Source organism: Gadus chalcogrammus, chromosome 11 (assembly GCF_026213295.1).
Source record: "Gadus chalcogrammus isolate NIFS_2021 chromosome 11, NIFS_Gcha_1.0, whole genome shotgun sequence".
In the NCBI taxonomy this organism is placed as follows: Eukaryota; Metazoa; Chordata; class Actinopteri; order Gadiformes; family Gadidae; genus Gadus; species Gadus chalcogrammus.
Genome location: NC_079422.1, coordinates 14,891,799 through 14,904,548, shown reverse-complemented (window position 1 = coordinate 14,904,548; position 12,750 = coordinate 14,891,799). Strand labels below are relative to the sequence as shown.

Genomic DNA, 12,750 nt, shown 5'->3' with positions numbered 1-12,750 from the left:
TCCATTGCTTGCATAGGAGAGCAGCATCCTGTTTGGTCTTTGTAACATTGTGTTCTGCCTATGCTGTACTTTGAAAACACGTTCACACTTCACATCCAAGTTATGGGTATCAGACATTGGTCTGCGTTTTTCCTTATTGGTTGAGAATGGAAGACCTGTGAATCACTTCAGTGATCATTTTCAGGCAATATGGAACAAAATAATTTGACCATGTTTTACTGGCTGTGCTGGTTTGTTCTGCGGGCAGCACAAATGAGTAATATTGGAAATCTGAACCAGGAGGAGAACAGTGAACACTCATGTAGAGTTCCTTGAGATAACTTTCTCATCTCAGGATGAATTGCTTAAACCTTGTTTATTTTTGTTTGTGAATAAAGCTCAGGTCTGTTGACTTGAGTGACACTAACGGATAATGCTGTTGACTTGTGCATCATGCTAACTGATCAGGTCTGTTTACTTGAGAGTCATGTTAACATATCAGGTCTGTTGACTTAAGAGTCATGTTAACATATCAGGTCGGTTGAGATGAGACACATTCTAAATTATCAGTTCTGTTGACTTGAGAGTTACGGCAACTTATCAGGTCTGTTGACTTGGGCATCATGCTAACTGATCAGGTTAGTTGACTTGAGAGTAATGCTAACCGATCTGACGGGGCTCCTGTTTTCCTTGAGAGCGCTCCCTCATTACACCATTAAACTATTTGGTTTCAGCACGGCTGCTTCAAACTGCAGCATCAGGGTATTTGCCTTGATTGGGATCACTGTCTGAGGTTGGGAACACACCACTTTCACATTCAAGTTTTCATGAAAAACACATACACACACACATACACCACAAGATCAGATTTCCAGAGATTCCGTATGAGCTTCTTGCTCCGGGGTGCAAAGGGAAAGGCTTTGGATGAATTCTCGGTAGCACGGAACGCTCTCTCCCCACAGACACATTTCTTTCGGCAGCACTCTGCTATGTCTGCCTGGATCTAAAAGTGTAGGAATCACATGGGTTTGACTAACAATGAGGGAACACAAATCAAATCCAACAGCATTGAGTGTTTAAGAAGGTTTGTGTGTGTTTATCAGTGAGTGTGTGTGTCAGTGTCTTGATGTGTGTATGTCTTTCGACACACGTGCGCCTAAATATGTTACGCACATGTGTTTTGTTGAGTGTGAGTTAATGGAATTCAGCGACCTGTGAGTCAAACTGACCTGATGAGACGTTCATCCGGACACAGACATCCTAAACCTGACTGAGTAGGCATGACTGCACATACACCCATAGATGTTTAAGGCTGTGTGTGTGTGTGTGTGTGTGTGTGTGTGTGTGTGTGTGTGTGTGTGTGTGTGTGTGTGTGTGTGTGTGTGTGTGTGTGTGTGTGTGTGTGTGTGTGTGTGTGTGTGTGTGTGTGTGTGTGTGTGTGTGCGTGTGTGTGTTTGTGTGTGTCTGCTATACTTACACGCCTACTCATACTTAAACGTATTTCAGGGGTGTTAAAGTACATAAGGCTCTGACGAAGGCAGAACAAAACGTGCAGTGGCGTTGGTCGGTTCATTCTATCGGCCTCCAAGGTGTCAGCGTGCTCTATAACACCACCTCCGATGAGGTCAAAGGTTGAGATGAACAACACCAATGGAACCAGAAGCTCCTCTTCAGATCAAACCAGTCTTTTGCTTGAGTCATATCAGTGCCATATGTTTTAGATGATTTCAGATGATGAGCTGACTAATACATTGGTGAGAATCCCGCTTTCCTTTCCGAATTCTTCCTGGAACGTGTTCACATGTGTTACATGGTGGAGCTGCTGCCAAGTCTGAAGATTACAATTTTTTTTTTTCCCTCATTGTCATCAGCGCTCATCACTATCATATAACCCTCTGATAATGATTATATAAACCCTGCAGGGGGTCCCTTATCGGCTGTTCCCCACCCCGCCTGCATACAATTTTAACACTTTTTTTTTCTTGAATTGCGATGTAAACCTAGCGAAAGCGTAAAGTATCCGACCCACATGTTGACCCCTTAACACTCCCCCACAGTGTCAAAAAAAACCTTTTAACTGCACAGCTGCCGCCGTGGTTGCCAAGTAACTCAGACAAACAGCAGGAAACAGACAAGGGGATTCCGTCACAGGAGTTGTTAAGAAAGAAGGCATTGAGAACAGACAGGAACACGAGAGAGAAAGCCCAAGACTGTCCTGTCGGCCCTCCGATTCCCTCCCCTCCTCTTCCCTCCTGTCTCTTCCTCCAACCTCTCCCTCCGTAGCTATACTTCATCAATATTAGGCAGGTTGCCAGTAATTCATTATTAAGATAGATTATGCCTATGGAATTGTCGGGGCTGATCTATACAGCAAGCGCTAAGGTATTATGAATCTCCTTTTGGAGATGTGTTAACGATAGGTCAAGACAGATCACAGAGTAAGAAAACGCTGAAGACGCCCTCCCTCTTTGAGTGTCCACCATAGCAATAGAATAGTAGTATTGTGCCAAAATAGCAATATTTGACCCAATCTCTGTATCCTTTGAAATAACTGCCCATATTACCCTGTCGTCCTGTTAATCTTGTTCTGTAGCTCTCAAGAGTGTGTCAAAATAGCATCAGTTGACAGATAACATCATGCCTCAACATGCACTGCTTTCTGTGCCGCACGACTCCCTCAGGTGTGATCGTTTGTCCACTAGAAGTGACGGCTGTGACCACCTGAACCAACGCTTACAGGAGCACTATTTCTTCAAGTTCTCAAGTACTATTTGGTATTTAGTCATATTTGATGGGGCATATAGACTTTTTTGCAAAGTGACTTTAATTGAATTCATTGGGATACATGTAATGAGCAGGTAAGGTGAGGCATCTTGCCCAAGCCTACAGGTAGCCCGCTGCAGACATGGAGTTTGAACGCAGAACCTTTCAGCTTGGAGTCCAACACCAGCCCTACATTATCCTGCACCAATCCATCAACGGGATACAAGAGGAGAATCACCTTTTAAGAGACACAGGCTGTGCGCTTAAGGGTATACAGTCACCTTTAACTTCAAAATGGGGCTGACCCCTTTTACGTCCACATAAGCAGGGGCCCTTACTCTGCTGGACTTTATAAAGTACTTTTATAGTGCTGCAGCCATGCCAAAGCACCCGTCGTTAAAACTGCCCTGGCATATATGCCTGTCTATAAATCAGTACGCTGGATCATCATGTGACAGTCATATGCTAGAAACACAAAACCATCAAAAGCCCTAATCAGATTGAATTAGCAAGGGTTTTTAGCACAACATAATGAATACACTCAAAATAATGTCATCCAATTTAAATCAATTCCTGCTTGTCTTAAACTGACACTGTGGTCTTCCACAGCATTTCACAATTGACTGTGCTTTGCATGATGTTGGACAAATACAAATAAACGTCACATGGAGTCTAAAACGGTTGTTGAACATAAGTTTACACAGTTTATGGATTAGATACATTTGTAGAAGCAGCCCAACTTGTCCAATAACAAACCACATATACAAGGAGGCAGCCATAGGCTCCTTAAAGGGTCCATCAAGACAGTATAAGCTTCCTCTTGAGAATATTTTTGTGTTTGAAGTGTGTTGACACAGACCCCATTCTACTGTCAGCTCCTGCCATGGTTTATTGGTGCAAGTGCCTTGCTCAAAGGAACTGTGTATATGGGGCCTGTTCTGTGCATTTTTCAATCCTATCATTCCCAGTGTTCCAACAGACCAATGCCCTACTGTTATGGGCCCCAACTAATACATGCAGCTACTGATGTATACGACCGTATCGAGTGCATGCATCAGGTCCTACCTGCACTCCTTCCCCATTTCACCAAACAGCCAATTTTAGTCAACGTACGTGTGACGCGATGACAAAGCACCGTTCTATAGTGTACAGGCCAGACACGTCCTGTACTTCCCATTCATAAGAGGAATCTGAGAGCCGGCAGCTAAACATACAGCAGTGTCCAGACATGCCCAAGATAGCTCCAGCAAGTTCTCCATTATGAGCCCAAGTACGCCACTCCTGAGGCCCAACCACAAACGACAAAAGGAGAAGTGCGATGAATTTTAACAGCCGGCCCCCACCACCACCACCACCACCACCACCACCACCACCACCACTCTCGGCTTGTGGCTCACTATCTAGATTATCTCAGTTGACAAATTAATTACCGGCATTGACTGACTTTTTTTTCTCGCCTTTTCTGAACTTCTGCAAATACCGTGTTGTTGTTAGGATGCTTTAAGACCCAACATGCGTCAGGAAGGAGCGTGCTGGAAATGACCCTGCAGCCGTACCGGCAGGGGTTAAACCTACTGTGAGGTTGAATAATGAACGCACATACTTGTGCCACCGGTCCATTAATGAATGTTTACAGTTGGCATTAAAAATGCAGCCTGGTTCAAGTTACAGCCCATAGCTGCCTAGTATAAATCTACTCAGATGTATAATATAAGTTGCGGGCAAAATGCCCCACTGTATATACTGCCCTGGATATGTCAAACATGAATTACATGTGTAAAAGTAGAGGATTAACGGTAGAGCTTTAAAGGGACAGCTAGTTTTATTGCCCGGAGTTGTTCTGACTAAAGAGTTCGTAACAAGCCAGCACAAATCCTTGTTAGAATCACTGTCCATTTTAAGCAGCCACCACTAGTCCTTTTTCTACCTACTGCTAGCAATCCTGATGTCTAGACAAACACATATGACAGCAGTAAGCCCTCCCCGGTTCTTGATTTACACATCTCTGTGCGGTTTTATCTGTGTTGTACTTGTCATTCCTATTTTATAATGGAGAGTTCTAAGAAAGACTCTGTGGCCATGCCAGAAGCACGCAGAGTCCTGCGCCAAACCACTAGTGGTACACATGAGAGATCTGTGGCATTAACTACTCGGGCTCAAACAGCAGTAACCACTCTTTACATTTATCATGCCGTCAGCACCGCTGGCACGGCCTTTAAGTCCCTCGGCGGCGACAAAGATTGCAGCGAGGCAATTTGGTGAAAGTCATTCTGAAACGACATGGAAGAAATCACGCAATTGTGTTAACAGTTAAGTTGAAACGCAAAGAGCTTATGAAGAGCCGCGTGCCGCTGTTCTGCCGGTGCGTTGAAGAAGGAGGCGGTGGGGGGGTGGGCTGGTTCGCACTTTGTTGCAGACGTAGTTTACCTCCACGGACCCTACTGCCAAGGTAAACACCGAACCAGCGAGGGGTTGTTTACAAGACATCATAATCATTTTTCGATGAAAATAGGAAGGAGGGGGCTGCTCATAAATCTGCGCACACCATGACATGTTGTTGCACACTCTAATGCTCTCCACAGACACCAAGAGCAGAGCGCAGACTTGTACTGAGATGCCAGGTGGACCAGTGGTGACATTACAATTACTTCCCCTTCACAAAATGTACCTTCGCTGTGAGAGCGAAGCAGTCCTGTGTGTCCCTCAGCAGACAGCTACATTGATCTAATCGCGGAGACCCGGTACGCCCGAAAGACACAGAATAAATAACTGCTGTACTTATTGGTGTATGGAGAAAGAACGAATGGCCCGCAGGAGAAATACCGCTGTTGCCATGGAAGTCTTTCTTCATGGCACGTGAGCACTATAAACGGTATTAATACTTAAACAAGTAATTAGGGCAGATTTCCATGTGACACACAGGCTAAACGCTCTAACAGCCTCCATTAATTCAATGGCACCGAATCCATCAAAATAACCATTCAAACCACCATTGGATAACCACAGGTTAGGCTTGTAAACAAGCCCGAGACATTCAGAAAGTCTTCCCCAACAGTTAGTCCATCAACACTTGTTTTTTGGCAACCCCCCCCCCCCCCCCCTTCAACCCCCCCCCCCCCCCCCCACCTCTTATCCTGCTGCCCCTAAGTATGAAGTATCTCATACACCCACACACACACACCCACCACACACAAAAACACACACAAACACACACACACACACACACACACACACACACACATGCACACACACACACACACAGACACACCCACCACCACCACCACCACCGTCTCTCTTACGAACCATCATCTCAGGCTCACATCATCCAAGCCACAGCAGAATCGAGCAAGCTACCGTAGGCAAAGAAAACATGGCGTACGGTTACCCTCTCCTGGTGGAACCTAGCCCCCCCCAAACAAACACACACACACACACACACACACACACACACACACACACACACACACACACACACACACACCCCCACCACCACCACCACCACACCCTCCTCCAGAAGGAACTTCTGCTTCTGATTATGTGTGATGATGCCCGTCCCCCAACCCCCTGTGCCCCCCTACCCCCCTGCTTAAACCTACGTCTTGGTTTCAACCTCAGGGCCAGCTCCTCTATCAACCCTTTATTTGCATGATTTTATGATATTATTGATTTATTTATCACATTCATTTGTTGGTACCTGGCTCTTGCTCAAAAGAGATCCTGGGATCAGAAGAGAAGTTGGTACTAATTGTACTCTCTGCAGCTGCAAGTGCATACATTTGAAATGTATTCATGAAAAATGAATGATATTGATCCGTGTTTTGCTTAAAAGGGTTATTTCTTTATTTATAGTCGTGTGTATGTCGAGAACTCTGAGTTCTCAAGGTGGAGGGCTGAGATTTTAGGAAGTTTACCCGTGTTGATATCACCAGGTTAGGGGGATCCTTGTTTAAAAAAAAAACTCAGCAAATATCGTCTGATACATCATTAATTTCCAAAATATGTTTGTCGGCCTAAAACAATCTTTAAATTCAATTTATTTTGTGAATCTTCTAATGTAGTATTAGTTCCCTTGATCATAGTATCTCTCTCTCTCTCTCTCTCTCTCTCTCTCTCTCTCTCTCTCTCTCTCTCTCTCTCTCTCTCTCTCTCTCTCTCTCTCTCTCTCTCTCCCTCTCTCTCTCTCTCTCTCTCCCTCTATATATATATAGATATGGAAGGTTGAGGTTATAAAATACATTTACGTAACATATTTATTCAAAAATCTTTTAAAATACGACTGATCTACAACTATGATTAGGGCTGCAATTCAAAATATATCAAAACAACTTTTAGATGTCTTTTCATGCTGTGACATTTTTTTTTTTACATCTGCTATGAATGTGCATTGAGAGGTGTTCACAAATAAAGGTGTGTATATGATTTTATTGTATTCTTTTTGCATTTACTATTGGGCTATTATAACTACTATTAAATTAATTCCGGTTTTAGGCAAACCTTCTAACGATTCCAACGATTCCAATGCCTATAACATGTTCATATTATCGTGGAAGTAGACAGTAAGAGTAAGAACAAAATCGAATGTGCCACATCCATTGTGTGTAGCCTTTCATACCTCCCCATAATAGTGGAAAATACAAGTGTAGATAAACCTCCACGAGACTTAAGTAACACACACACAGATACACACACACACACACACACACACACACACACACACACACACACACACACACACACACACACACACACACACACACACACACACACACACACACACACACTCTCTCTCTCTGTCTCTCTCTCTCTCTCTCTCACCCACACTAACACAAACACACACGCACGCGCGCACACACACGCACACGCACACATACGCACACGCAGTACGCACACAAACGACCCCCCCCCCCCCCCCCCCCCACGCTCCACATTCCCAGATGGAATCCCTTGGCGGGAGGAGCCAGGACTTTGACAGCTCTCCAGCGAGGAGCTGGCAAGGACCAATCACGTCATCCTGGTATGGGCGGCGCACGCGGAGGAGAGGGTGTTTTCCAGCTTTAAAAACGGCGAAGCCAGCCCCTTTGACAAACCGCGCTGCGTCACGCACCGGGAGTTTCTAGAAATCCTAATGAGACAATACATCGCGACCTTAAACAGCCAAACCCACCTACCACCACAACACCTTTCCTTCCCCAAGTGCTGCGAGACAGGTAGCCTGTTTACTCCGCGCGTTCACATCCTCGATTTTCATCCTTCAGCAGACTTAACTTTCTTCATTCATTTGGCGTGCGTGTTAGTACAAATTCGGTCTAAGATTGGACTGCAAATTATGTTTTTATTTGACAGTTGATTGAATAAACTCGCGCTTGCAAAACGGTGGTTTTGACGTTCATCTGACTAACCTTATAAGAGCGAGTGGCGTTCAGCTTATTGGATGCAGGATACAGGCTACGTGCGCGTCAGCTCCAAATTCGGCTTTGGATCACAGAGGAAGGACAGAGGACTCCAGTTCATTGCGTCGCTGGCTTCCAATATGAAGTCTGCAGAAGAAGGTGAGTCGAAATTATACATCACCTAAACTTTGTGTGTGTGTCTCCATCTTTTGTGCTACGAGGTTAGGCGCTCTTGGATACATGATGTGACAATTAAGATTGTGTTGACGAATGATCCAGGGTGTTCGGTGCACAGCGATTGTCATTTTGAGTTGGGCTTTGTGATCCGCTCCGCAAACTGTTCTGCGTTTGAGTTCCTGCGGAGTCTAAAAGTCGCCTGTACACTTTCTAAGTTGTTGTTATCAGCTTTAAAGCAGTTGCACCACCAACGCAAGACCCAGACGGACTTGGGGTCGTTGGGGGTGCAAAGCGGTTCCCTCACCTGCCTGTTTCGGTAGACGCTGACAGGTCAGGTTGACTCCCCCCTCTCCATAATAATACAATTATCTATAACACGTACGAATAATAGCCAATACAATTAATGCATCATTTATATTATGCAATATACGTAAGCTTAGGCTATTGACCACGAAAGGTTAAAATGTCTTAATTAATTTTTATTGTATTAAAACATTATATATATATATATATATATATATATAAGATTATTGCTGGTTTGTGTGGGTTGTGTTGGGGGGGTGGGGGGAAACAACAAAATCGGCCCTTTTTTAGTAAACGTTTGCCTATCGTGAGTTAATTCATTCATTAAGTCTTTAATTGCTGATGTCATTATGCCTTTTGATGGATTTGGAATTGTACTTTATTGTTTTATGTAAGTTTTCAGACCCTCATTCATAAACTGCTCATTTGAATCGGTTGCAAGCTTGAGATGAGGAGAAAGAGTGTGTGTGTGTGTGTGTGTGTGTGTGTGTGTGTGTGTGTGTGTGTGTGTGTGTGTGTGTGTGTGTGTGTGTGTGTGTGTGTGTGTGTGTGTGTGTGTGTGTGTGTGTGTGTGTGTGGGGGGCGGGGGGGGGTATACTCACAACCGTGGCTTTTGGGACGTATCTTGAGTAGCCTGCTGCCAACTTGCAATGCTATAACCCCTGTCTAGAAACACACACGCAGGCTGAACGTATTCCAGCAAGTGTGGTTTTTGCATCTTCAAGTGTCAGCTATAAGTGGCCTGCAGTCTTAAGATGCCGTAGATAACTTCCATTGCTGACCACCTATACTATAGCCCACCTCTCCCTGAGGTCCCTATCTGGGCTCAGTCTGGACCACAGTCCACATGGAGGCACACATGCAGTCTGCATTCACATTGGGAAGGTTCCGCATGGACAGCCCACGGTCTGAGGAGTATAAGATTGTTATCTAGTAAAGTATAATGATTGTACACCCTTATTACATTACATATTTCTTAAAATGCATATATATATTTTCTAAAAGTGTCTTTCAGGCAGGTTAAATTAATTTAGATTTTTAATTAATAATTAACACTTATGAGCGAGAAAGGCGTGAGGTGGGCGCTAAACCAAAATTCAGTTTCAGTTTGTGTTTTGCTGTGCGTGCACACACACATCCACACACACACACACACACACACACACACACACACACACACACACACACACACACACACACACACACACACACACACACACACACACACACACACACACACACACACACACACACACACACACACGCGCACACACTTCAAAGCAATGTTGGCAAGGAACGAAATGAGAGGGAAAAAACCCCATCTACCAGGGTTGAGCGTAGTCAGTCAGGCTTGTTGTGAGGAGGTGCGTGAGCAGTAGGGGGCCTGTGTGGGCAGACACCCATCCTCTCCGCAAGAACAGGCCGATAAGCAGAAGAGCTGCGTTACACAAGTGAAAGCAGATGGAAACAGAACTATCTGAAAGCTCGGTTTAACTCAGGTTCTCGGTTAGTGTTTGTTAGTCTTTACGTTTCTTTTGTTGTCGCTAGAGCAGTGATGAGTTCTCAGCACGGTGAAGCAGAGCTCGATTTCAACTATCTGTTTGAGTACGGTCATGTAGAGCACAGGAAAGAACAAGGTGGGTGAAGGGGCAATTGATGGGTCTGAAAGGATAATACATGCAGAGCTAGGGTGCCTATCACAACATCATAGTCCTATTTGTACCATTGTGATTTTCCTGATTTACATTTGACTGTGCTCTTGTCAGATATAATGTATGTGATTACAAATCGTTCAATATGCTGTTTATAAAGGGTTGTGTGTGCACTGCACATGTTTGGCGCCATGCGTGAATAAACGACACCACATTTCAACATGGGCTTTTATACAACTTGTCGTATGCTTTATGCCAATCCCTCTTGAAATAGACTCTGAAAGTCTAATTCAAGCAAGTCTAACCATGAATGACAGTTTCACGATCATATGTGACTCAGAGCGTTGTGGTTCACCAATATAGCACAGGGACCAGAGAAGGAAGCCCTGTTTTAGTAATCAGAACAGCTTGGTACGGATGTAGGTATTACTCTTCATCATTTTGATGTTTGATGTTGGCCAGGTGAGGAATGGTGACACGTTATAGACACTTCATGGTCAACTGTTTTCAATGCTGTCATTCCTTACTGTTTTCATGACTGTAGCTATGATGGTAAAGACGCAGGCTACCTATCATGAACACATAGTGTCACTTTGTGTGATTGACAGTGTTTGCATTGCCCAATTGTAGTCCATCACATCTGAACATTGTTGTTTGTGTAGGTGGCTTTGTGAGCCTACGGGAGACACATGTGCGCCAATTATTTCTGTGTACACCTGTTAGTGACACGTCAGCTGTAAACGCTCCTCTAGTACCTCGTCTGAGGCCCGGCGTGACGCAAGACAGCGCTGTCACTTAGACTCGGGGGAGGGGACTAATTCACCCGGCGACTGATGCGATCAATCAAAATTGTTCATCACCACTCTAGCTGCGAATCCTTCAGAGCATACATGGATGCAGGATGTAGGATTTGATTCATGCTTCTAGGATAGTACCGCCAGGAAAATAATACATTTTGTTTCCAATGTCTTTTTCAGATGCATACAGCTACACCCCGAACGTCAGCCTGTCTCTTCCGCTGGGCATGGGGAACCCCTGCCTGGTCACCCAATACCACACTCTGCAGCCCAGTCCGGTTATCTCCTCGTGCCAGCAGGGGGGCTTCGGCCTCCAGAGCGACAACCAGGTGGTGGGGGGATACTACCAGCCTCAGGGCTACAGACCCAACGGGGCGCCGGCCCTGGAAAGCCCCCGCATTGAGATCACCGCCTACAGCCCCTTCCCCGAGGAGGAGGTGGAGGAAAGCAGCCACATGGACCTCATCACCAAGCGCGGGGTCAACTCCGTGGTGACGCTGACCCTCCCCAACGCCGACGGCTACCGCGACCCCAGCTGCCTGAGCCCCGCCAGCAGCATTTCGTCGCGCAGCTGCAACTCGGACGCCTCGTCCTACGAGTCCGGCTTCTACAACTACGACCACTCCCCGCAGAACTCTCCCTGGCAGTCCCCCTGCGTCTCCCCCAAGGGATCCCCGGCGCTGCTGTCTTGCCCGCACACCGGCGGGCCTGCAATCTCCCCCCACCATTCTCCCTCCTCCTCGCCCCAGATAGGGGCAGTAGCCGAAGAAAGCTGGGCTGGGCATCCTCGCGGATCCAGGCCCAATTCCCCTTCCTGCGGCGGCGGAGGAAGCGGCAGCGGTGGAAGTGGCCACGGAGGTGGAGGTGGTGGGGGTGGTGGCGGCGGTGGTGGCGGCGGTGGTGGTGGCGGTGGTGGTGGCGGAGGTGGTGGTGGTATGGGCAAGAGGAAGTACAGTTTCAATGGTGCCCCCTTCTGCCAAACATCCTGCTCGCCCAACCAGTCCCCCATACCTTCCCCGCATGGCTCCCCAAGGCTCAACGTCACGGATGAGAGCTGGCTGGCCAACACCAACCAGTACACCAACTCCGCCATCGTGGCCGCCATCAACGCCCTGACAACGGACGGAGTGGTGGACATGGGGGAGGGCATCCCTGTCAAAGCCCGCAAGACCATGCTGGACCACAGCCCCAACGTGAGCATGAAGCTGGAGCCCCGGGGAGAGGACCTGGGTCTTGACCATGAGTTCTGCCACGAGGACTACGCCTCCCGCATGGCCTTCAAGAAGGAGAACTACTGCGGGGGTTTCCTGGATGTCCCGAAGCATTCCTACTCCTGGTCCAAGCCCAAGCCTTACCTCAGGTGGGTGTAACTAATTGAGCTGTTTGTAGTTTGTACAATTGTACTGTACCCAGGAAAGTACTGATCCTGCACTATATGACTTTCTTTCACTGAAGCCAATTATTTTCTTGCCAAATGTGATTTTCCTGCCTATTTCTCGAAGAACCAAATTGATCAATAGAGAGATGCGTCCCTGTGATGACTGAGCCAGTGGAGGATTTGTACTATTTTAGACATAATTCTCTGTTGGCTTTGTCTAAATAGTTTCATGGTGCAGGTTGACATATGCGATGATTAGCCATGCCACTCCATCCATGCAGATTATTAAACAATACTGCACTTGTGCTTTT

General features: G+C 46.2%; 1 protein-coding gene across 1 annotated transcript in view; it reads left to right on the top strand.

Moving 5' to 3' along the window:
- Nucleotides 1–7,852: 7,852 nt before the first annotated feature.
- The window catches only part of LOC130392436 (nuclear factor of activated T-cells, cytoplasmic 1-like), a 60,883-nt gene continuing 55,985 nt past the window's right edge, over nucleotides 7,853–12,750 (top strand). Inside the window, exons 1-3 of the mRNA XM_056602922.1 lie at nucleotides 7,853–8,291; nucleotides 11,242–11,907; nucleotides 11,986–12,421. Coding sequence (XP_056458897.1) covers nucleotides 8,174–8,291; nucleotides 11,242–11,907; nucleotides 11,986–12,421 — 1,220 coding nt within the window. The 5' untranslated portion in view covers nucleotides 7,853–8,173. The remainder of the gene's footprint in view (nucleotides 8,292–11,241; nucleotides 11,908–11,985; nucleotides 12,422–12,750) is intronic.